This window comes from Lampetra planeri, chromosome 34 (genome assembly GCF_965212315.1).
Source record: "Lampetra planeri chromosome 34, kcLamPlan1.2.h2, whole genome shotgun sequence".
NCBI classification, from domain to species: Eukaryota; Metazoa; Chordata; class Hyperoartia; order Petromyzontiformes; family Petromyzontidae; genus Lampetra; species Lampetra planeri.
This window is the reverse complement of record NC_136140.1, coordinates 5,969,061-5,994,276: the sequence shown is the minus strand read 5'-3', so window position 1 is coordinate 5,994,276 and position 25,216 is coordinate 5,969,061. Positions and strand designations below refer to the sequence as shown.

Below are 25,216 nucleotides of genomic sequence, written 5' to 3'. Positions count from 1 at the left end.
TCTTTTGCGAATGCGGTTTATTATTGTTATTACTGATCGAGGTATACGTTGCTCAATGATTACGCCTGTAGGTTAGTACGAGCCTCTTGTAGACGTGATTGCAGAACACACACCAGGCAACACACACACACACCCACGGCATAAGACTTGATTGAAATTCGGTAGACACAAGTATAACCCGTAAAAACAAAGTTTTTCACTATAAATCCTTTATATGCGTGGCGGCTAGAGTCCTCTCGTCCTCTGGCTTGAGATGGCTGCCACCTATGGGTCAGATGATTGCATGGCAGTATTAAGCAATTGGTAATTAAATATAATTTTTTTGTCCTAAAAAGTGTAAAATTTTGCAACAAAAATTTTCACGAACATTAATTGTCACGCACAACGAGTCTGTGTGGAAAAATGTCAGCTCGATTGGATCACGGGAAGTGGGTTAAAAAACGACCGAAAGATTTGCACGGTCCTAAGCAAGCAAGCAAGTGAACTTAATATAAAGGATTTAATTACACCAGTTTTCCAAACTCCAGTCACTGCCACCTCCCCCACCACCACGCCTACGTCCTTCCGCATTCACAAACGTACTAACATTCAAATCAACTGGTTGCACGCTGCACAAGCCCGATGATTGTTAAAAACGTCCCACGTGACACGCTGCGTCGAGTCGATTCAATATTAATAAACGGGCCGCGTGTGCGCGCGTTCCACGCGGGTTTAATGACTATTTTATATATTTACGTGCTCTAACCCCAAAACAACATCTAATGGATTACTTTTTCTTGTTTTTAGTGAAAATATATTTCATATAGGACTCCGTTTCTGGGATATTTAATCAGATACGTGTCAATGATATAGCAAAGAGGTGCTACTACTACGGAGCTGGAGTGGCTGCATTTTGTTAAAACGGAGCACCCCTTACAGTGTTTAATGTTTTAGACCGTTGAGCGTCACGATGATGTGATTAGGCAAGAGGTGACGCGCATTATAATAGCCTCTAGGGTGCGACCGTGCGAGACAAATCTAATATTGGGGCCGCACCTGACCGATTTCCACATCCCCTGAGCTGACAATGTCGTTTACTAGATCACTGCCGTGAATACAGCAACTTGTATCATCACCAGCTGTACCTATACCACAATCGTGACTTATTGAACATCTATTCATGCAGGGTCATTGGCCCCGAGCTCTACCGTGGTTGGTTTATGGGAAGCCTTTGTGATCAATACGATACGTGCTTAATTATGAGAAGAATAATAATAATATGACAGAGCGTGTCTTCTCCGTCAAGTGACCTCCGTCAGCGCCACCTCTCAACGGCTGGACGTGTTGAACTGGGCGAAGAATTGCTCCGTCGGAGTGTTCTTGTAGACTTCCTTCTCCAGGAATTCTCGGCTGCAAATAAAATATTTCGCACCGAGCAATGAATGAATGGGTGTGTGTCGGCAGGCCGCGCGGAATTCAGGTAAAGTTCACGTTGCTGTGACGTAAACTCGTTCACGTGGCGCGCTCTTGCGTGTACGTGTGACACAGGATAAGGGCTGATAAGGTAATGACGGATTATCTCATTCTTACATCCTCGTAGCATCGGTGGTGGAGAAGGGGGGGGCGTCTGGAGGGGTTTGAACCCCTCTGTTGAAAGCCCTGTTTCGAAATGATTTGGTACAATGCACGATAGGTGAAAGGAGATTGTATCATGCACTCGGTTTGGTGATTTTACATGTTTAGAGTTTGTTTAACAATTGACTGTGCCGTGCCTCCCCCCTCGGCTGAGATGTTAAATGGGCCCCCCTTTAAAAAAGGTCACACCTCAGGGTTTGAATGCCCACGGCGTGTTTCCCATGTGTGCACATTTTGTGAAAGTATGACGGACAGAGTGTGAAAGCTGTTTGTGTACCGTGCAGTCAGCGATTACCGTGTGTCTCTGCGTTGTGTTGAAATAATAATGATAACAGTGCGTCTTTGATTCATCCAGGAACGCCTGGCTGAGTCTCAAGATTCAGTGAGGCCCTATGCTGGGATGTTTAGACAATTCTTCATTGAGTGTTGGCTGTTCGGGAGGAAACCAGAGAAGCCAGAGAAAATAGACACCTTGTAGCCATGCAATTGTCTCCAAAGAACTCTATTATGGGCGTGCATCGCGTGTGTTATAAATCAGCAGTGGGGAGATAAAGGTGGCTGGGCATGGCGTTGGCCACACCCCACCCCGTGCACTAAAACTGATGTATGCGCCTTTTCAATGCATGTCAGCACAGTGCATGTGCTGTTAAGAGGGTTGCTTTTGATCTAGAAACTGCTGGATGAAGGCCTCTGCATGCTGCCACCATGTCTCGCAATCTCGTCACACAACAATCCATATCTAGCCTCCTGCGCACGAGCTAATTTCATCGCTCCATCTCCACGGTTAAATGCCCTTTCGAACGTGTTCCCTCCTTTAGCTGCCACTCCATCGTTAGTCTTGACCGTCGTTTAAATTTGTTTAGCGGTCAAGGCGATGTCTTTCAACCGGCTGAGCACGGCGTTTGCGTGTCTCTAGCAGTTTTCGCAAACAGAGCGGGGTCGAGATGACGACATGAAGAGAGGCGAATGAGAGCATGTTGGGCGCTGGGAAATCCGAACTTGGTACTTTAACGAGACGCAATCGAACGAGATGCGTAGAGAATGGCTTGCACCAGCATGCACGACCTGGAATGATACGTGGATCAAGAAAACGTGGACGTTGACAAGGAAAATGACGCAGCAAAAGCTGGAAAATTCCCAAAGTAGCACAGAGAGCTGCAGGTTTTGAATTACATTCAAGAGACAGGGAGAGGAACACGTGGATTAGAGAACATTTACAGCTGGCTTGTAAAGTATAACTACGTATTTTGATATAACTACATGAATGTAAACTACAGTAGTTTGCATTCATATAGTCAAGGAAAATACAGTGTAATCGATATCCCTCGCCCGTCGAGGCATCTAGGACTCAGCCTTAAATGAGTACCTGGTGCTGTGTGTGTGTTAACATCATCACTGGGGAGGCAACGGTGACACGAGGGCTGATTCTGGCCTCACCACCACCTCGAGTGCCGTGCCGGCCTTCATCGGTGCTTGCTAACAGCACTTGCCCCGACATCCTGCATGTCTATGTGGGGGATCTTTGTCTGTGTGCGCACACTCACTGAGGTAGCGCCGCGGTTAGCCACGCGGTTATCGCGCTGCGCTACGAACCCGGCGAGCCGAGTCCGATTCCCACTCACGGCCACCAACACCGGTGACGATTACCCGAACCCCTAGGTTGACTCAGCCTTAAACGAGTACCTGGTGCTGTGTGTGTGTGTGAACATCGCCACTGTGGAGACAAAGGCGGCCGGGCGTGCGTGGTGCTGGTCACCCACACACCCCATCGTGTGCCGTGCCGACCTTTGTAAGTGCTGCTACCCACTAATAGCACTTTCCCGAAAAGTCTATTCATTTTTCGATATAAAGCTTTCGTGACTGCATGGATTCATCTTCTTGGTTCTTTCGGTAAAGTATTTGTCTCCACAGTGGCGTCATTCAGACGCTGTCTTTCCGACAGACCTGTTCTTCACCTGAGGACAGCTGCTTGCGTTGTGGCCGAAACGTCGTGAGAATTGTATTTTATAATGTTTTATTTTTCTTATTTTATTATTTCCCTTCTACGTGACTTTATTAGATTTGAAGCTTTCGTGACTGCAAGGATTCATATTCTTAGGTTTTTTCGGAAAAGTCACGTAGGTAAAAAAATGTAAATTAATAAAAGTAAAATAAAAATAAAATCGTGATTTTAATTTTATTTTAATTTTACTTTTATTAATTTAAATTTAATTTTTTTACCTACGTGACTTTACCGAAACAACCTAAGAATAAGTCTATTAATGCTTTCCGGGGGGGGGGGGGTGGTAGTTGGGGGGGGGGGGTCTTTGTCTTTGCACTCACTGCATGTTCTGCTCGCTGGCCAGCTGCATGTTGGTGCTGTCCAGGGCTCGGCGTTGCTCCTTGGCGCTGCGCTGCTGCTCTTGCTCCAAGAGCGTCCCAATGCGTGCCGCCTGCAGGCTCTGGCGCTCCCACTCCTCGTCTCGCCGGCGCTCCTCCTCCTCCAGCCTCTGCACACCGTCGATCGTCGTGGCCGTAGTAAGCTGCGGCGCGCTTCAGAGGTTTCGGTCACCGGTCTGCCGACGCTTAGCAATGCAGGATGCCGTGCCCATGGAACTAAACTATTATAACACTGTATTCTTGGTTCTTTCGGTAAAGTCACGTAGAATGGAAATAATAAAATAATACAAATAATACAAATTATTATTTCCATTCTACGTGACTTTACCGAAAGAACCAAGAATATGAATCCCTGCAATCACGAAAGCTTTAAATCGAAATATTATTACACTGGTCAACAACAAATAAAACATTTTTTTCTGGCCTGGACTTTTGCAGCTGTTTTAGACTAATTTCAGGGTGCTGATTCCAAATCTGATCTCAGATTTGTTCTATCACATCTCATTTTATGCTATCGGCATACCCCATTTTCATTGATTTTACCCGAAAATAACTCTGTCACTTATGATTGCAAGTTGTTGCGAGTCAATGACTGCTTTAGTGTTAAAATATGGTGCTGTATTTTTAGGATAGTGTGTTAATAATATCATTTAATGTAGATATCCACATTTATTTAATATTTTTCTTCTGCAGTTTTATTGAAAATGCAATATTTGATATCTCGAAAACCGATAGACAAAAAACTGATGCCAGATTTGGAATCAGCACCCCAAAATTACCTTAAAACCGTTGGAATACCTTATGCCAGAAAAAGTGTGTTGACCAGTGTTATTCTACCATGTAAGGCCCACTGAACTCTTTATTTTTTTGGAAGTGATCTGGCCACAAATAGCTCAACGAAGTCGCCTGTTATCACGTGGAAATTGATAGCAGCCAAATACTTTAAACGCATGTTTCTAAATGTGGAGGGAAAAACCGTAGGACTCAGAAAAAAATCCACGCGACCACGGGGAGAACATGCAAACTCCAAATTTGCAGGTGTCAGGGTGGGGATTGAACCCAGGGTTTCCTGCATACCAGGCGAGGTAGTTAACATCTCGCCACCGCACAGGTGTAGTAATACAAGTCGGCACTGATGAACACTGTCCAACATCTGCTAGACACGGTGACTGCATGGGGCAGCAGTGAGTCGTCATAGGCTTACAGATGCACGTGCTACGAACTGAGATTTGTCATTCAATTTGCATGCAAATGTGTCACATTGCTCTGTATTGTCACATCCGATTAGCACGGTTGGCTACCTATGATGCGAAAAAAGTTCAACATACATGCATAAGAGAGGTTTATGGGTTAGATCGCGTAAATATAAATGTGTCGTTAAACCCACCAGCAACCAACACAGCCCAAAAACCTCTTATGGATAATATTGGTCGTGAAAGCCTACGTGTTAAACATACATACGTGCGTCATTTGTTCCTGTTGTCAAGACAAAATGGTAAATGTATTGTTGCACGCCGTATATGTAACATGTACGTGTACAGCTCTTATCGTCAATCAAGGGCCTCCAATGCCATGTGTGACGTCAGGTGCTATTTGACCATACTTCACCACGCTGGTCGTTGCAGGCCGGTGAAGGCGTGCAGCATACACATTGGAGTGTGGTGCAGTACAATAACGGATTTTGCGGCACTGCCATCTTGCTGCCTACAGCGTGCCCCCCACAGCAGCCTAACAGCATTGCTTTTTCAGCAAATAATTTGACAATGCTGTATTGGCAGTGGTGCACAAGCACAATTAACAAACAAAATTGTAACATATTCATCAATAACACTGTGGCCTAAAAAGAAAATATATAAAATCGTCAACGTTTAGAGCAATGGCCCTTCTTAATGGCACATAAGGTCACCCATTATTTACTTTCTTTATCGAAATAACGATTTGTTTTTGCTCGGCCACCTGGCCACCAGTAGTGCGAGTGGCTCGCAATTTGAAACCTGCAAGTTCAAATCCTGGTTCGGGGGTTGGCTTAACCCATCATTCCTCCGGGGTCGATAAAATTATTACCACTTCGTTGGGAAGTCAACGGTGGCTGTCCTTTGGATAGACCCCCCCCCCCCAATCCCTCACCTCAGTCGTAGGAAATTGGAATCTCCACCTGTGGGAAATGAACACTGCCTCATCTCAATTCAGCCTTTGACTCTGCTTTGCTAGGACAACGGCTGCCCCCGGGCACACCGCCCCCCAAGAATTTGCCCCCCACGAGGACGCGCTGCGCGTCTGCCCACGGGACCTTCTTCTCCTCGCGCTGGCGCTCCTGGGCGAGGCGGATCTCGTGCAGCTGCTCGCCGCTCATGCCCTTCCAGCGGTCGGGTACGACGCGCAGCGGGCTGAGGGCGCTGGACGCCTGCGCGGGGTCCTCGGTGAGCAGGCCGCCCTCCAGCAGCGCGGCGATCTCCGCTTGCGACGCCGCCTCCTCCCGCTCGTGCTCCCGGCGCCGTTTCGCCTCTTGCTCCTCCGCCTGGAGGTGAATCAAGCGCACACCGCCCGCCCGCCCGCTTGGTTTACGCATGCGGTGGGGATGGATCACTCTGTTATTTGAACTAAACTAATATCTTCTTGGTTCTTTCGGTAAAGTCACGTAGTAGGGAAATAATAAAATAATAAAAATACAACATAATAAAATAATTCTCACGTCTGAATGAACGCTGTCTGTTCTTCACCTGAGGACGGCTGCTTGCGTTGTGGCCGAAACGTAGTGATAATTATTTTATTATGTTTTATTTTTATTATTTTATTCTTTCCCTTCTACGTGACTTTACCGACAGAACCAAGAAGATGAATCCCTGCAGTTACGAAAGCTTTACATCGAAAAATAAACTAATACCCTCCGTTTTTTTCCCCTCCACATTTAGAATTAACGCGCGTTTAGAGTATTGATGAGCCACTTCGTTGAGCCATATTTTGTGGCCACGTCGCTTCGGAAAAAGAGCTACAGAGCTCAGTGGGCATTACCTGGTTAAACAGTAGTAGTAGATAACTCAGCGAAGTGGCTTATCATCGTGTGGAATTCATAGTAGCAGCCAAATAATCTCAATGCGTGTTGATTCTAAATGTGGAAGGAAAAACCGGAGGACCCGGAGAAAAATCTAAGCGACCGCGGGGAGAGAAACATACAAACTCGAAACGTACAGCGGCAGAGTCAGAATCCAACCCACGAACCTCCTGCATCCCAGGTGAGGGAGCTAACATCTCGCCACCGTGGCATAGGGGAGGGCGGAGGGCGGGAGGAGTGGAGGAATGGGAGACGGGGGTCGGAGGTGAGGCTATGCTACTGATGTTTATTCGGAATAAAACAGCATCTACTGTGTGGATGGGCTGTAGCCTAGGGGACAGGACACAATGTGGCTTAATGTAACCGTGTGGAGCTGCGTTCTTCATTGCAAGGCCCGCGGGCCACTGGCGGCCCTTAGTGCGGCCCCCTGGCGTGAAAACGCCCCATCATGCTGTCAAAACCAATGGTTCCAAATGTGTGGCTAACCACACACTGAGATCTTATCGGCGAAAGTGCAAGCCCACCCCCCCCCCCTCTGAAAATGAGTGAAGAACACTGGTGTGTAGGAACTGTATCCGAGGAGGGACATGACAGGCTCAGTGTTAACTGTGTGGAGGAGAGATAACGGAGAGGTTAGGACATGAGGCATGTTGTTGTTGTTGTTATCATCGCAGTCGCCACCATGTCGATAAACCATTGTTATCATGTTGGCATCACAAAATAATTTTTCGTGGAAAATCATTGTCATCCTCAGCAAATCATTGTCAACGTCAGCAGCGGCAAATCTCAAGATTGATTCCAAATTACCACACAGCTGCTCACGCTTTTGTGTCTTTGGATCGGTCATTTGTCAGGCATTGAGTTCAATTTAGCGCGACGCTTACACTTTTTTATTTCCAGCTGGCATACCAACACTTAGCCGGGTCGCGCAGTCAGGCACCAGAGCCATCGTTACACGAGCGTCATTTGCTGTTGTCGTTGATGTTGTTCATGTTGTTGTTTGATTGCGAGCCTCACAGGACTCACTTCTGCCACGCCTTCTCCTCGGGAAAATCGTAGGCGCAGCGGCAAGAGGAAGACAAAGACGGACGTGGTGGTGGTATGAGGAGCAGTAGTGCAGCGACTAGCTCACTGCGCTACGAACCTGGCGACCCGAGTTCGATTCCTGCTCACGACCAAAACTGTGGCGAATATTTGAACTGGTCCTGGGCCTCCCCTAAGTTGACTCAGACTCAAATGAGCACCTGGTGTGGTGTGCAAACATCACCATTGGCGAGACAAAGGCGGCCGGGCGTGGTGCTGGCCAGCAACATTATTTATTATTAATAAAAAAACAATGTCGCTATCAATAAAATAAAACATTTCAGAATTTCAAGTGGGAGCGCCACTGGCCGTAGTGTTGCATTTTATTTTGTGGGCCACTCAAAATCACGGGCCCAGGGCTGCAGCCTTGATGCTCGTGCCGCATGCCCCTTGCTCCGTGCGCACTGCCCCGACTCGCGCCCACCTGCGCACGGTTGAAGTCCTTGGTGGCGGTAAGGATCACGCGGCGGCACGACTCCTCGGCGAGAGACAGCTGCATGGCTCGCCGGTCCATCTCCAGGCGCATCGCATCGTACAGCTCATCTGACACGCGCACACACAGAGCCAAAGATCCCCTGTGTAGCCTTCAACAGACCATTGGGGCAAGTGCTGTTCGCGAGCAATACCTATGAAAGCCCGCACGGCACACATGGGGGTGAGTGGCCAGCGCCACGCCCGGCCGCCTTTGTCGACCGAGTGGCGATGTTCACACATTGCACCAGGTACTCACTTAAGGCCGAGTCTACCTAGGGGGAGGCCCAAGACTGGTTCGGATAATTGTCATTTGTTGCCCGTAAACGGGGATGATGACACATTTCCACTCAGAATCAGAATATTTATTTGTACTGGAGGAATCCCATGACCTATAAAGCTCTTTTTTCACAGGTGTCCAGTAGGGGCGGTCAGAACGTTACAACAACAAACAAACAGGATGAAAAAAAACACGATAGGAGTGCAAAGTATAGGAAAGGTTAAAAACTGACTTTAAAATATACAAATACAACAAAAAAAAGTTTTTTACCAGGTAAAGCCCATTGAGGTATTGACTTATTTTTCAGAAGCGAACGTTGCCACACACACAAACACACACGAATGCGCAGGCAGAGTAACTGCACCGGGACTGAAAGTCCGTTCCCCGCTGCGGTTTGAAGTGCCGTTGCTCCTCCACAACAAACAAGCTGGAATGCATCATGGGACCGTTTTGCCAGTATCAAAATATGAAAAATAAGAGTAGGTTTTACCCTTTCTGGCAATAAACCAGGTGTTAAGATGTTCAAACACCAAATAGAAACCTTTAGCAAGGAAGCAAGTCTGCATTAACCACACGTACTTGTGGTGAACATGCTAAAAATTCTGACAATAGATGCATTTTCTTTTAAACGGATTGGCCTACACCAGAAACAGACGTCTTTATGGCCTAGTCTCACCAGTGTCAGACCAGAGAACGCCAAAAGGCGAACAGTACAAAGACAATGCCACACGTTTCAGAGCATTTCTAACGCACCGATACGTGTGGTTAATGCAGACTTGATTCCATGCAAAAATGTATCTATTTGGTACTTATATATAGCCTCGTGTCACAAGCAGCCTCCTTTTGCCCACTTCAGCAATTGTTTATTGCTGCGGTTGTTTCCACCTGATGACGGGCACTTGTGTTGCACCTGAAACGTCGTGATTTAATTCATTTTGTTGCCTACGTGACTTTACCGAAAGAACCAAAGAGTATGGATTCCTGCAGTTACGAAAACTTCAAATCTAGACGTCTTTATGGCCTAGTCTCACCAGTTTCAGACCAGAGAACGCCAAAAGGCAAACAGTACAAAGACAATGCACGTTTCGGAGCATTTCTAACGTACCGGTACGTGTGGTTAATGCAGACTTGATTCCATGCAAAAATGTATCTATTTGTTGTCTGAACATTTTAACACCTCTTTTATTGCCAGAAAAGGGCAATGCCTATTCTTATTTGTCATAACTTGGAATGCCTTCATGTTTTATTTGGGGGGGGGGGGGGAGGTGGCGGTGAGCATGGGCAGTTGGCTGTGGGGCCCCATGGCAGTCCGGCTCTCGGTGTGTCAGCAACGTGGCCAGGGGCCTTCTGTGGGCAGCTACGTGGTTTTCGGAGGGCTCCCCTAGGCTTCTCGCACTTTCGAGATGTCTGGGTAATCTTTTGCTATGATTACGAAGTGGCTTTTCGCTCGGGCATTGCACGTTAAACCAAATGGGACTGTAATTCATGGGGGAGAAAAAAAATTGCCATTATTTTATGATCGTCAAATATACCGTTGTTGGAACGTAGGCTGGGGTGATGAGGCCACATCTATTTTCATGTGCGTGTCCAACCGTAGACCTATTCCATAAGTCGTGGAGATGTTTGATAATATAATGAATGGCTCCTACTAAACGGATGATGCAAATGATGATGAATGATTCAAAGCTGATAGATAAAGACGACAAAGGATGATTAATAATAGATGATTACAAATGAACGATCGATGGTTAATTGATAATTATAAATGAGTCATACTTGCTGATATTGTTGATGAATGAACGATTCGTAGTTAATCGATGATAATCATCATCATCATTCAAATGAAGAGATAACGATCACGATCGTGACGACAATTCGGAGCTGCAAAGACGATGTTCCTTGGCGCTGCACTCAGCGTGACGGCGAGCGGCTTGCACCTCATGATGACGGTGACGATGATTACATTTAACGATCACGACGACAACTGCTGCAACAATTCCCGAGCCACCGCCGCCCGATTCCGCCGCCGGTCGCGATCGCGCCACCTCTGTTCCTCCGCTCGTCCTGCGCTCGCCGCTTCTCCTCCTGCTGCTCCAGCAGCCACCTCCTCTGCTGCTCCTTCTGCAGACCGCGCCGCTCTCCGCTCTCCAGGTCTTCGCCCGCGAAGGAGCGCAGGCCCGACACCGCTCCCTCGTCCGCGACGACGTCCGCCAGCGGCTGGGACCTGTCGCTGGCGCTCTGGCAGCGGGCCCAGTATTGGGCGAGGGAGCGGTCGAGGGCGCGGGACTCCTCGCGCTGCCTCTCGTCCAGGAGGATCGCGATGCGGTCATGCCGGATCGCTGCGTCCGCTGCAACGGTGGGGGGGGGGGTGGGGGAAGGGGGGCACGCTTTTTTTTTGCTAGGCCGGAGAGCGAGTGGGCAGCGGGACTTGGGAGCCGCAGGACGTAGAGAGGGAGGGAGGAGGAGGAGGCACACGAGTTTGTGTGGTGTGCCGGTGTGTGGAACATAGCTGTAACCCATACGGTGTATCCGTATTCTTGTAAAGGGAAATTGAGTTTTCAGGTCAATACGGCGTACAGACGTTTCAAAACGGCCAAAATGTTTGTCTTTCTCCCTTGTGATGGGGCTTTGTAGGATGAACGTTTAGATTTATAAGAGCACGGGGTGACCAATAAGATCTGAATTGGTCAGTAACAAGGTCGGCACTGATAAGGGGTTGACAGGTATGTAATAGTCCAGGTGACTGATAAGACTGGAGCAGACGGCGCGTGACGAGTAGCTACAAGGCAGAGTGAGAGGAGGCGTACGGAACGCGATGTGCCGTGTGTGCGCAAATCTGTCGTTAGCGGCAAACGCAGCCGTGCACGAATGTTGCATTCGTGTTGGATAATTATCTTTACGGGAATTATTGTGCCCCACGTTACGCACAGACGGACAGAGAGCCGGACGGACGTGTGGACAAATGGACAAGAACAGCAAAACGTCTCGACCTCACTTGTGGAGAGTCACAACGCTACTGTTATTGCTCAGGTGCGAGACGTGCGTCTGCATTACCAAAGGCCTCCTCCCGCGTCTTCTCCTGCTGCTCGCGAAACCTCCTCTGCTCCACCTGCTCGTTGAGGCCATCTAGGTCGACCTGCACGCGGAGTTGTGAGTGAGAGTTACAGCCGAGCACAAAGCAGAGGTCGCAACCGGGTACCCGATACCCGTACCCTACCCGATACCCAGCTACCCGTACACGGCCAGGTACGGGTATGGGTAGCCGTTTGCGACCCTGGTGCGGCCGGGTACGGGTAAGGAATCAAAACCCGTTTGCGACCTCTGGCACAAAGTCTACGTGGCAGGCAGGCAGGCACGGTGATGTCGAAAGCGCACGGGGGTTTCGGAGTTTATCCACGTTTACCATTTCCGCGATTTCATACTGGAATGTTTTATTTTACACTCGCATTGCTTCTGCGAATATGAGCGACTTTGTTGAGCTATCATTTGTGGTCAGGTCGCTTCTGAAAAACAAATTAATAGCTCAGTGGGCTTTAACCGGTAATATTTTTTTTAAATTGTATTTGTGTATTTGTTTTTCCTTTCCTATACTTTGCACTCTTGTCGTGTTTTGTTGTTTGTTGTTGTAACGTTCTGACCCGCCCCCACTGCACATCTGTGAAATAAAGAGCTTCATAGCTCATCGGATTCCTCAAGTATAAATAGATAGTAATAGGTTTTAACCCTTTTATCTGGCACCAAAACTGACACCTTTATAGAGTTGTCTCTTTTTGTTTGCATTTTGACTGCTTGTGTTGTGGTTATTGCAAACATGATCCCTTGTATAATGGTGTGAGTTGTGGTGCCAGATAAAAGGGTAAAAACCTATTACTATATCTTGCTACTGGCAAAGGAGGTCTCATAATATAAATACATATTCTGATTATGATAACCTACTGTACATTTTTCTATTGCATGGCAGTTTTAAATTATGGTGTTGATTTTTTTTTGCTTTGTACTTGGCGGTTTTAAATCTCATCTCAAAGCTACGTTTCTTTTTATAGTTTTTTTTTTATGTTACTTTGTTCTTGTCTGTGACAGTATTTGTTGTTTGTGTTTGTTATATCATTCTGTTTTTTTTATTCAACAGCGCTCATGGAGCATGTGCTGTTGTGAAAGGTGCTGCATGAAGTAAGTGTATCGTTAGTTGTACAGAAAGCTTGGCTTTTAAAGCAGTGTCACAATGTTGTAGCAGAGCGTGGCGGCGCAGTAGTTAACACTCGTGCCTCACAACAAGAAGAGCCTGGGTTCAATTCTGACTCGGGTGCCTTTCTGTGTGAAATTTGAATGTTCTCCCCCTTGTTCTACATGGGTTTCCTCCGGGTTCTCCAGGGTTTCCTCCCATATAAAAATAAACATTGAAACTGGTCTTGGCCAAACATAAAATTGCAAGAAAAGAAATACCTGCAAATTAATCAATTGGTATTACACACAACAGGAACATTGCCTGCCATCCGTGATAACTGACCACTTCTGAAAACAAGTATTGAGACTCATATGTTGAACTTCTTTTGCACCGTACGTAGCCAACCGTGCTAATCAGAATTGTGGGGGAAGGGCAGACTTTCCTAGGTAAACACGCATCATAATAATAGTATGATTATATACGGTAGAGCCTCGGAGATCGAACACACTAGAAGTCGAACAAATCGGTGTTCGAACGATATTTCCGAACATTTTTGCCCCGGAAACCGAACGAAATTCGGAGGTCGAACGGGGCAATCGCGACTTGAAAGAACCTGTACGGCTGAGACGCGTATGGCCAGCGTGCGTGACGCTTGCCCAGACAAAGGTTTTACCTCCTCCTCCTCCTCACCACCTTCCACTCAAGCCATCAACTCTTTTTACTACAGGTAAAGTGAAGTTCAATGTTCATTTATTTCATTTATTCTATCTATTTATTCCATTTATTTATTGTGTTTCTTGTTTTTTTGTATGCTTTTATGCATGTAATTACTGTAAACTTCGTGTAAATTTTTTTATAATGAGAGATTTCTTGTGTCTGGAACCAATTAATGTCATTTACATGAATTGTTATGGGGAAAATGTATTCGGTGTTCGAACAAATCGGTGTTCGAATGGCCTTCTGGAACGAATTAAGTTCGATCTCCGGGGTACCACTGTAATATAGAACAAGACATTAAATTTATTGTATTCTTCCTACATAGAATCTTACGCTTCAAATCAAGTGGCACGTTAATCGTGACATGAATTGCACCGGAGCCAAGTTTTTTGTGCTTAGTTTGAAAAGCTCCATGTTATATAAAATTGGAAGCAGGCAGTTGAATTCCTGAGATTGAAATCAATCAATCAGCCACAGCTCAGTCGCACATCTACTCAGCATTCGTGCCACTCATGATTTATTGATGCACGTTTGGCATATCCGTCGGTTCGTGGACAGTTGAGCCGCACACCACACCAAGCGAAGACAAATCATTGTACATAAGTGCAACTTTGTGTTTTTTTGAGAGGGCACGAGCTGGCCTGGAGGGAGCGGGCAGAAAATAAACATTTAATGGAGTGAACGGTTGTAATTTCTCGCAAGTAACTGCTCTTGATGGATGGCGAAATTATAATAATTTTGCAAAGCGTCATCGCACTCGACTACTATGGAACAAATCATCTTGGCGATGCCGCTGATGATGATGCTGCTGCGTTGGCAGTGGTGCACAAGCACACGAAAAAGAAACATCCGTCAATAACACTGTGGCTTTAGAAATAAAATAATAGCTGACGTTTCGGGCAACGGGCCCTTCTTCACGGCACACAAAGCACACTGCTATAGGCGCATTGAAAGATCCCTGATTGTCATTGCAGTGTTCACTCAAAAACCAATAGTAGCACAAGGATTGGCCCCTGTTTACGCAGACACGATAGCAACATTGTTTTAAATAATAGCAATCATCATTGCCTTAAATGTGGCTCTGTGTGCAAAGTTAAATTTTTTATCAACTACATCACGGGACCTCCTTTGCCAGTACCAAAATGTGAGAATAGGTTTTCCCCTTTTTTTCTGGCATCAAAACAGATGTTAAGATGTTAGAACACCAAACTGAAACCTTTTACATGGAATCATGTCTGCATTAACCACAATGCTTGTGGTCAGAATGCAAACAAAAACATACTCTGATAATGTAAGCATTAAATTTTGATTTAAAGCTTTCTTGACTGCGGGTAATTCATACTCTTGGTTCTTTCGGTAAAGTCACGTAGAAGGGAAATAATAAAATTATAAAAATATAAAACAATAATGTATGCATTGTCTTTGAAACTGATTGATCCACACCAGAGATAGCTTTCTTTTGTTCGATCAACTGAGCAACCAAGTTTGGCTTGAATTGCTAATATAACCCACGTGACATTCATTCCAATTTCCGATGCATCAATTATTTAATTAGGCAGCCGGTTTGGCTGGTTTCGAATCTCACTTGATATGAGACACTGAGCTTATACCTACTCCATCACGTTAGCGTTAATACAAATACAAAAATACAATGTATTCAGTGTTGTTTAGTGGCACAAATTGGAACACGTGAGATTTTTGTAAATGATTCGAGTGAGAATGGGGCTCACGGGCAGCTGATAATCCACACGGATGTCTCGTGCGTGCGTGTGTGTGGAGTGTGCAGTAGTTGTTGGGGTACTTGTCCCAACAGTCTGTTAAGGCTATACGGGGGATCTTTGTCTTTGTGCAGAAGTAAACGTGGTGCTGACCACCCCAACCCTCTCGTGTGCCGTTCAGGCCTTCATAAGCGTTCGCTCACCGCATTTGCCCCAACAGCAGTTTGTTCAGACTATACGCATGGGATCTTTTTTCGGCACGCATTTCACAAGTAGTGACTAATCCCATATCTGCATTTCCCATAAATATGCTAAATTCCTATTGATATGCACATTTTTTTGTCAAGGCGCTCTTCCCCCTCCAACCCAGCTTAAATATACGTTCCAGGCCTGGGGTGTTTCATTCAGACGCTGTCTTCCCGATAGACCTGTTCTTCACCTGAGGACGTCGTGAGAATTATTTTATCATGTTTTATTTGTATTATTTTATTATTTCCCTTCTACGTGACTTTACCGAAAGAACCAAGAAGATGAATCCCTGCAGTCACGAAAGCTTTAAATCGGGATCTTTTTTGTTTTACAGTGGCGAACTGTGTGCACAACAGCAGGCAGCCAGCCAGCCAGGTGGTGCAAGTGAAGCAGTGGAGGCAAGTAAAGGCCAAGTGCAATGCTCGGACCTCCTGCGTTTGTGTGAAGTACGTTGGCTGCTCCGTAACAAGCAAGTTGGAATTCCCAATGATTTTTCGTTGTTGTTTGTTCGTTACATTTTCAAGTTACATTCCTGGCTGGCTGAGAGGTGGAGTGTTGCAAGCAGTGCAAGCTTTTAATGTTGCTCTTCGTTGATTTGTTTTTTTTCCGAGAACACTTGAACAACCGAATGTTGTAATAATATACTTTATCCTGGAAAACCTCACCGTTCTCGACTAATTATAATCAGAAGGGTATTTGGCCAGTTGCTCTATTGGGTGCTCGTGGTGACCTGACTGTGGTCTGAATCAAGAATCAATTCCTCGTTTTACTTCGCGGTGAATGTCGTGGCTTCCAGAGGCTGCAAGGGGTCACGTGAGCCCATTACAACATCCATGAATGGAACGCATTGGATTAGTACACAAGATTCTATGAGCAAGATTTATCGACTGATATGAATTGATGAATCGTTGAATGATAAAACAGCTATTGAGTGCCCTTCTCTTAACCCCACACAGCTGTAACGCGTAAAGCACTGAATATGAATAACACTCTGAATGAATGTGTTAATATGAGACCTCATGTTAGCCATATTCTTTTAAGTTAAATCTCGCTGCACTGATGAAGTATAACGATAAGTGCCTTGACATTGGGGATGGCTATAATGAAATGTAAAGTGGCGATTGTGCGTGCATTTTTATCGCTCCGTATGAATTCAAACAGAGCGCCGGTGCTGGGTGGATTACTCCGTCGCACGATCGTGAGAGATGGTGGCACAGTGACTTGGGGAGGCTTTCATCCAGGAGTGGATTGATCGGAGTGGATGGTTGGGCGATGACGGTAATTTAAACAAAACTTGATTCAGGAATTCTCAGAGCAAATTTTCTCGTCGTCAAATGCGTTGCAGCCGCATTTGCACGACGACGATTACGACGATGGAATCCAGAGAACCGGCTGCAATGGAGTGAATGTCAAATTTGAGGTCATCCTCATCCTCTCTGCACGCCCCCTCTCGTGAAGTCCCAGGCGCAGCCAAGCGGAATGAAGTGGCTGCATGCGGAGCTAAAAGCCATCGTCTCGCAAGCATTCGTGATGTTGTAACGCTTGCTCACGGACCGGACCTTTTTTTTTTGGTCACAATGTCCATGAAGCCAGGGGCTTCATTTATCACTGAATAATTTCTGGGGGTGGGGGGGGATATTAAACCAGGGAGGTGGCACGGGGCGAGCAGCCGCAGCCGTAGCGAGAGGTGCACTTGGACGCGGTGTGCCGGGTTTTGTAAATCTTTTCTTTAGCTCGGTCCACGACAGCTGTGGCTGAAATGAAGATCTGCATTACATTAAGAAAACATGATTCTGCTTAATACTGCCGCCGTAATAAATCGCTACATGTGCAAGATTTTGCATATTTTAGGACTTCAACAACTAACCCCAATTGGCCCATCTATTATATTATTATTATCAACGTCCCAGTTAAAGTGCAGCGTTGTTTCTGGTACGTACAATGCAATTTGTGTTCATGAAGTGCCCGAATGTGACCACGTCTAAAGGTGCTGTACAATTCCGCAAACGTGCGGCTCTAGATAATGCGAAGAGAACAGTCTCGTACGGTGTTATTCTTTCGCAGGAGGGGAAACGAGGAGGATGCTGTAGGGCAGAGAGGGAGACGAGGTGACAAAAAGGCAACGGCGAAAAAAGAAAAACTTTTCATAGGAAGAGAGAGATTTTCATGGGCAGAGACAAATAACAAAGTCTGGAGCCTGGACTTAAACAGAGGAATAAGTAAACTTTTTATTTTACCATGTAGCTCTTTTTCAGAAGCGACCTGGCCACGAATGACAGCTCAACGAAGTGGCTTATCACGTGGAAATGTATAGCAGCCAAACACTCTGAACGCATGTTTTCCAAACGTGGAGGTGAAAACCGCAGGACCTGGATAAAAATCCATGCGACCACGGTGAGAGTGATATGCAAACTCCAAATATCCAGGCGTCAGGGTCGGAATTGGATCAACGACCTGCTGCATATCAGGCGAGGTAGTTAACATCTCGACATCGTGGCATCCCCCCCCCCGAGGTCCCAATGGCCAGAAGGAGAGAATTCCAGACCACTTTTCTGCAACCTCAGCATGAATTACTGCACACTGAGCCCAGCTCTGTACCGTGTTGTTGTGGGTCACCATGCTGATGGTTCTCTGTGCTGCGGGCCCTCCCCTGGGCGAACGTGTGTTGAGGTGTCTGGTTTGCTGGCGCGTGACTCGCGGCGTCAAATCGCCCTTTGACTGCCGCTGGCTCTGGCCAATCAACAAACAGCGCGAGCTCCGTGCTGGTGGCAGGATATTGGTGCCTTGTTGAGAATGGAGCCAGAGCGGGGCTTGTCATCTTGACATGCAAATCACGCTGGGACGTCCGGCTGCCGTCTGTGTATTTTTTAAAAAAGAGATTGTGTCGATCATAGCACAGTATGGCGGTATCGCTGCAATCCACACAGCATCTACTGCTGCCTTGGATTGGTTGAAGGACCTTAACATTCAACCCTGACGTTATATCTATACAAACTGTTGCTTGCATGCCACACGAAAGAAGAAGAATTGTATAAGATGTGTCTCTCCAATTCGTAATCGTATACAAGGGTAACAAATAATTCGCTGGTGAACTTGGGAATAAATGCCAGGCCTCTTGAGTGTCGTGCATCACATTTTAAAAGCAATCTATTTTACACGGTTTATAGTTTGTATTCTGTCCCCAGCCACTGTGATTAAGCGCTAAAATCCCTCTGATTTGAGAGACGCAGCACTCTAGGCTTTCCCCGCCATGTGAAGCGAACTGCGCTGTGAGAACACATCGGCGTTGGAGCAAATACACGATCCCCGTACCGTATTAGCATTCGACGGAACGCAATTGCACCCTCGATGACTAACCCACGGGATGACAAAATAAGCGAGGACTTTAGAGATAGAGCGTTGTGTCGCCTGTGACCAAGTCGGGTGGCATGCAGCCCAATCGCTTCGGATATCCTCAGAAGCTATGCAGGATGGAAATAATACAATAATAAAAATAAAACATAATAAAATAATTCTCACGACGTTTCGGCCACAACGCAAGCAGCCGTCCTCAGGTGGAGAACAGGTCTGTCGAGAAGAACAGGTCTGTCGAGAAGACAGTCAGGTGGAGAACAGGTCTGTCGAGAAGAACAGGTCTGTCGAGAAAACAGTCAGACTCTGTCTTCTCGACAGACCTGTTCTCCACCTGAGGACGGCTGCTTGCGTTGTGGCCGAAACGTCGTGAGAATTATTTTATTATGTTTTATTTTCATTATTTTATTATTTTCCTTTTACGTGACTTTACCGAAAGAACCAAGAAGATGAATCCCTGCAGTCACGAAAGCTATGCAGGGTTGAGTCTCTGGATAAGTACTCGGATGGGGTGGCCACCACCGTGCGTGCGCAGAAGCTCGAGTGCAAGTCGGTGTTGTGGGCAGCCGGGGGGAAGTTCAGCAAACTCGATGTGTTGTCATTCTGTGCTCTCCTATCGCCATCGGCAAACCGCACTGAACCAGCGTGGTGAAGTATGGTCAGGTTAACCCGCACTGTTGTGGACCGTATGGTTGCCACGTGTCCCCCGGGTTTCGACGTGGTATGCCTGGGAGCTGACCTCTGTGTTGGGGTCGCAGCACGGATTGCTTGTACCGTGTGATCTGGTAACCCGGCACGCTGTTGTGTTCAACTCTGTTACCGTAGATTACATGGATTTGTTAGAACCGTTGCTGACTGAGAAATGTCGGGGTCTGGTCTGTGGTGAAAAAAGTGGGGAGGCCCTCTCATCCAGCAGTGGACAAACAATCGGGCTTGTACACGTGTACGTGTGTGTTAGCGCGGTGCTCGCTAACAGCACTTGCCCCAACAGTCTGTTAAGGCTACACGGGGGATATTTGTCTGTGTGCCCAAGGGTGTGTGTGCGTGTAGGTTTGTGTGTTGGTATGTCTGAGTACGCGTGTGTGTGTGTGGGGAGCGGTGCTCGCTTAACGGCACTTGCCCCATCAGTCTGAGGCTATACGGGGGATCTTTGTCTTTGTTAGAGCGCTGGCCTACGACCCGAGTTCGAATCCCGCTCACGGCCTCCACTAGCAACGATTATCTGAACCTGTCCGGGGCCTCCCCTAGGTTGACTCGGCCTAAACGAGTACCTGGTACAGTGTGTAAGCATCGCCACCTAAAGAGACAAAGGCGGCCAGGCGTGGTGCTGACCACCTACCCACCCCCTCGTGTGCCATTCCGGCCTTCATAGGTTGCTACTCGCTAACAGCACTTTCCCCAACGGTCGGGGGGGGGGGTCTTTGTCTTTATCACAACTTTATCTTGAAATTCTTTAATATTTCCAACGCGGTCAATTGCTGTGGTGTTTCCCCCCTCCCGCGCCCAGTGTTTGAGCGCAATGCCCGGTGGGTGAGCCGGAGGGCATTGTCCTGGGAGCCAGAGTTGCCCTTTGCATGAAATTCTTTAATATTTCCAACGCGGTCAATTGCTGTGTTTTTCCCCCCTCCCACGCCCAGTGTTTGAGCGCAATGCCCGGTGGGTGAGCCGGAGGGCATTGTCCTGGGAGCCAGAGTGGCTCTTTGCTGCGGGTGTGGTTTCGCTCTGGTAGTTATTTTCGCTCTGGTAGTAATTAAGCCTCGGCACGCGGCTATCCATCTTGAGGGCTCGCACAACATCCCTGGCATCTTCGCCAGAGGTCTGGTCCCGGAGCCGTTCAGAGTGGTGGTCGTTCGTGTGTTCATGGCTGTCTTAAAGAATTGTACCAAGGCCGTCATTATAATATATATTGGGGGGACACACATCCCCCACCCCAATATTCAAATATGCTCAAAATGCCCCCCCCCCCCCCAATATATTGCTATAAAATAGATTTCTGTTTATATGATTGTGGTTATGGTTGTACTTGATTAATCCCTAATCTCTGCCATAACATACAATGAAACAAGAAAAGGTAAAAAAGTAAAAACAGAGCAATGTAATACAATACACTATTATACATTATTGTCAAAAATAAATAAAAAGTCTATCCTGTGTTAGTGAATTTTTTAAATATTTTAGGCAGGTAATTCGTTTTCAAATAATGATTTTTTTTCTGGGGGGGGGGGGACCCCCAGACCCTCTGGAATATTTGGTCCCCCCCAATGTCGACTCCATGGCTATGGCCTTGAATTGTACGCATTTCGCCTGTGTCAGACGGAGTGCCGCGGTTGTGAGATGTTAACTTCCTCGCCTGGTGTGCAGGAGGTCGTGGTTTCCATCCCGACCCTGACGCCTGCTGCTCTAAATTTGGAGTTTGCGTGTCTCTCCCCGTGGTGGCGTGGATTTTTCTCCGGGAATTCTCCAGTTTTCCTTCCACATTTTAAATCAACACGCGTTTTGGAGTATTTTGCTGCTATACATTTCCACGTGATAAGCCACTTGGGCTATCATTTGTGTGCCAGGTCGCTTCTGAAAAAGAGCTAAACAGTTCAATGGGCTTTACCTGGTATATATATTAAAAAATAAGTTTGTTTTAGTTTTCAAAATTTTGCCTGCGTCCCTGTGTGAGTTTGCCCCTGCGAGTTTGTGAGTCTTTGTGCTGCGTAATCTGAAACCACGTTTATCTTCGACACGTGTAGCCCGAATGTGTCCTCGATCCACTGGCGAGATGAGGCCCTTCCGTGACGCCGTGTGGATAGTGGGGGTTGTTTTGACCATACTTCACCATGCTGGTCAGTGAAGGCAGGGGAATGTAGCTGTTGGACCACAATACAGTACAGTACACCGACAATTTTTAGTGCATCGCCCTCTGCTGATAACGTATATCCACAGCAGCCTCAATTACTGGTGAGTCGCCTATCCCAGGGACCGCGCAGTCTCAACATTGAATAGTTTCCAAGATTTGGCGAGATCGGGAGCATTCCAGGTGATGTTTGTCATAAATGATGTCATCTTGTCGAGTAGTTTAAGTGTAGCCATTGTTGCGGGTGGTTACTCCGCGCGTGTGGGGAGCGGTGGCGCAGCGGTTAGCGCACCACGCTACGAACCCGGCGATCAGAGTTCGATTCCCGCTCATGGCCAACACCGGTGACGGTCATCTGAACCGGTCCTGAACCTCCTCGCTTAGGTTGACTCAGCCTTAAATGAGTACTTGGTGCGGTGTGTAAACCTCTCCACTGGGGAGACAAAGGCGGCCGGGCGTGGTGCTGGCCACCCCCACCCCCTCGTGTGCCGTGTAGGTGCTCGCAAACTGGGGGCGATCTTTGTTTTTGTGTGGCTGAGGGCCTGTGGCCAATTCGTATTGATCCTCATGCTTATGAAATTGCTTTCCATTGGTGTAAGTTCGGTGAAGCGTTGGTACTACGGTGCATATGGCGTTTAAATCGCATCCATTTGTGGCGTTTCACCGAATCAACAATGTTGATGGCAGCAAGGGGAGAGCACCTCCACCATCTCCTAATTCCGGCTCAAACATCCGAGTTGCGCTGTTGCGAGGTGATACTTATTTAGAATTACAACGTTGAGCTAATGCTGGTTGAGGTTTCGCCAACTTATTACGTTTGCTTGGCCGCGGGGCTGCGCCTTGAGCACCATTTTCCGAGCGTTTGTACTTTACACACTAATTGTACAATGTTGAAGAATGTCAAGAACCACTCTGGTCTGTTGAGAACCCGCCGTGCGCTCTGCTAACAGTGCCTCGCTACGATCACGACTTTTGCGAGGCGGTCACAGTAGGTGCCAAGAGCACAAACAACAACCAACAACAAACTCGACACAATTCGTCCACAACACTGCCGCCAAAGTAACAAAAAGACATGAAAAAACTTGTCTAGGCGACGTTTCGGGCAAACGACCTCTTTTTCTAAATCGCAACGCGGCGCGTGTAGCGATGCACCCACTGCGAGTGGAGTGATGCGCGCACACTCACCCCGATGGTGCGAACCTTCGGGTTAAAAATGCGACTCCGTCTCTCCGACTCGAGCTGACGTCTCCTGGCAATGGCTGCAGCCTCCCTCTGCTCCAGCTGAAACATCTTTAATGTTTCGCCTCTGTGCTAAGCGGACACGGCGAGCGAGCAAGCGAGGCGTGGTGGGAGTGGGGGGAAAGGAGGCGATAACGAAGGCAGAATAACTTTTTTTTAAAAGAAGAGGAGCGAAGAGGCTGTTAACGAGATGAGAGGGAGCTACGGAAGGTCGTTCCGCTGTGAGTGCCACTGTCGTGTAAACAAAAGCGGTTGCTATGGACTCATTCATTCATGAACGCGTCGCCTTAACCACTCCCACACGCAACCACTCCTCTTCCCAGCCTCGATGATACAATGTGCAACAAAACATTTATTTTTTTCTTGGTAGTAAGTGTTATTTCCTAATTGCTTATACCTCAAAAGTTCAAAAAATGGCTTATTCCCCATAAACTTGGCTTTTGTGACCGGGAAAGTTATGTTTTTAAATGTACCTATTTTCAATGCGAAAACGTCATGTGCATTTGTGTCATTCCTTAACGTAAAGTCCTGGTCACAAAAGCAAAGTTTGTGCAGAATAATAGCCATTTTCTATACTTTTTAGGCATAAGCAATAAAAAAATAACACTTAGTACCCAGGAACAAAAATTGTGTTACAAAGTGAATTTTCATCGCCGCCGCCGCTGCTGCTGCTGCTGCAGTGATGAATGATGGGAGGAGTGACGTGAAAGCTTAATCTGGATTTGGCTGTGTCGGGTGGCGGAGGGAGGTATGGTTGGAATTGGCATTTTAAAAAGAACCGAATTTATGGGTCTGCCGTTCGTTTATGACCACAAATAACAGAGAGTTCAGCTTAGCCGTGGAGGATCCTCACGGTGTAATTGCACTAATAATTATGACAGTCCATGTTGTTTGATCGGATGTGGCTGAAACATCGAGTGTTTAAACAGAAACAATGTACACTTTTCGGCCAGGTGGCTCTGCGACAGAGCCAGTGGGCTCGCAGTTGCAGGTTGTAAGTTCAAATCCTTGCTTTGGGAGGGGGGGATATAAAAAAACTATCACAAAACATTGACAAAGTGTGCACCAAAAACCCACATGCATCGGGCTTCAAACTCCGTGGTGACAGGTGGGCGTGGTCAGCAGGTGAGTGGGCGGTGCCCGTGAATTGGTGGGCGGGGCCAGCATCGGAGAAGGCGGGGCCTCTGGCTGCGTGGGAGGGGCTCGTGGCCGAGTGGGCGTTGATGTCGTAAAGTGGGTGGTATGGCTTGCCATGTAAACTTTGACAGGTAGGAACAATATGTTCCACACTGCTCACCAGGGATTATTTGTCTGACTGTCTGTCGTGCATAAATACATCTATAATATAAACAGCTCTTTGATTGGTGGAGATCGACTACCGGGTACGGAGAGGGGAGGTGCATAAGGGAGGAGGGTCAGGGGAGGGGTCTAAGGGAGGGGGGGTTAGGGGAGGGGCCTAAGCAAGGGGGAGGGGCCGATAGTTAAGGGGGCTGGCTACCTGGCTGGCTGCCTGGCTACCTCAAGTCAAGTTTTCTTTTATACAGGTAGGAAGAACAACAAGTTCCACACTCCCCACCAGGGATTATTTGTCTGTCTGTCGTGCATATTTGTCTGTCGTGCACGAATGCGCTGTCCAACCAAGTTCCTACCTGCCCACTCCGAAGGAACGTGTTAAACCAATTAAATCTTGATTTTAAACCATTTATTTTGCCAGGTAAGGGCCCCACTGAGCTACGTGGCTCTTTTTCAGAAGCGACCTGGCTCTATCGCAAACAATAGCTCAACGAAGTTGGCTCATCACCACGTGGTGATGTATCGAAGCCAAGCGCATGTTTCTAAATGTGGAGGTGGAAAACCGGAGGACCCGGAAAAAATCCACGCGGCCACGGGGAGAGAGAGACACGCAAACTCCAAATATACAGCAGCAGGCGTCAGGGTCGGGATCGAACCTCCCCAATGAAGTGGCTTATCACGTGGAATGTATAGCAGCCAAATACTACAAAACGCGTGTTTTTAAATGTGGAAGGAAAACCGGAGAATTCCCGGAGAAAAATCC

The 25,216-nt window shown here is 47.2% G+C and overlaps 1 protein-coding gene and 2 long non-coding RNA genes across 5 annotated transcripts; 2 read left to right on the top strand and 1 right to left on the bottom strand.

The window, feature by feature from the left end:
* LOC144730065 (RIB43A-like with coiled-coils protein 2) lies at positions 1-23,413 on the bottom strand. Its single transcript, XM_078610588.1, has 7 exons — positions 23,107-23,413; positions 11,934-12,015; positions 10,925-11,227; positions 8,553-8,671; positions 6,284-6,511; positions 3,937-4,103; positions 1-1,389 (listed from the first exon to the last, which is right to left on the bottom strand). The coding sequence occupies exons 1-7, from the start codon at positions 23,209-23,211 to the stop codon at positions 1,308-1,310; spliced, it is 1,086 nt and encodes a 361-aa protein (XP_078466714.1). The 5' UTR covers positions 23,212-23,413; the 3' UTR covers positions 1-1,307.
* LOC144730066 (uncharacterized) lies at positions 3,929-10,339 on the top strand. Its single transcript, XR_013587784.1, has 3 exons — positions 3,929-6,517; positions 7,113-7,226; positions 8,065-10,339. It is a non-coding gene; the product is annotated as an uncharacterized LOC144730066 (long non-coding RNA).
* LOC144730067 (uncharacterized) lies at positions 10,384-17,277 on the top strand. Of its 3 annotated transcripts, none has more exons than XR_013587785.1 (3): positions 10,384-11,235; positions 13,009-13,049; positions 16,063-17,277. It is a non-coding gene; the product is annotated as an uncharacterized LOC144730067 (long non-coding RNA). The 3 variants fall into 3 exon arrangements; XR_013587786.1 differs by having other exon boundaries at positions 11,810-13,049; XR_013587787.1 differs by lacking the exon at positions 10,384-11,235 and having other exon boundaries at positions 11,290-13,049; positions 16,063-16,174; positions 16,890-17,277.
* Positions 23,414-25,216: the final 1,803 nt, after the last annotated feature.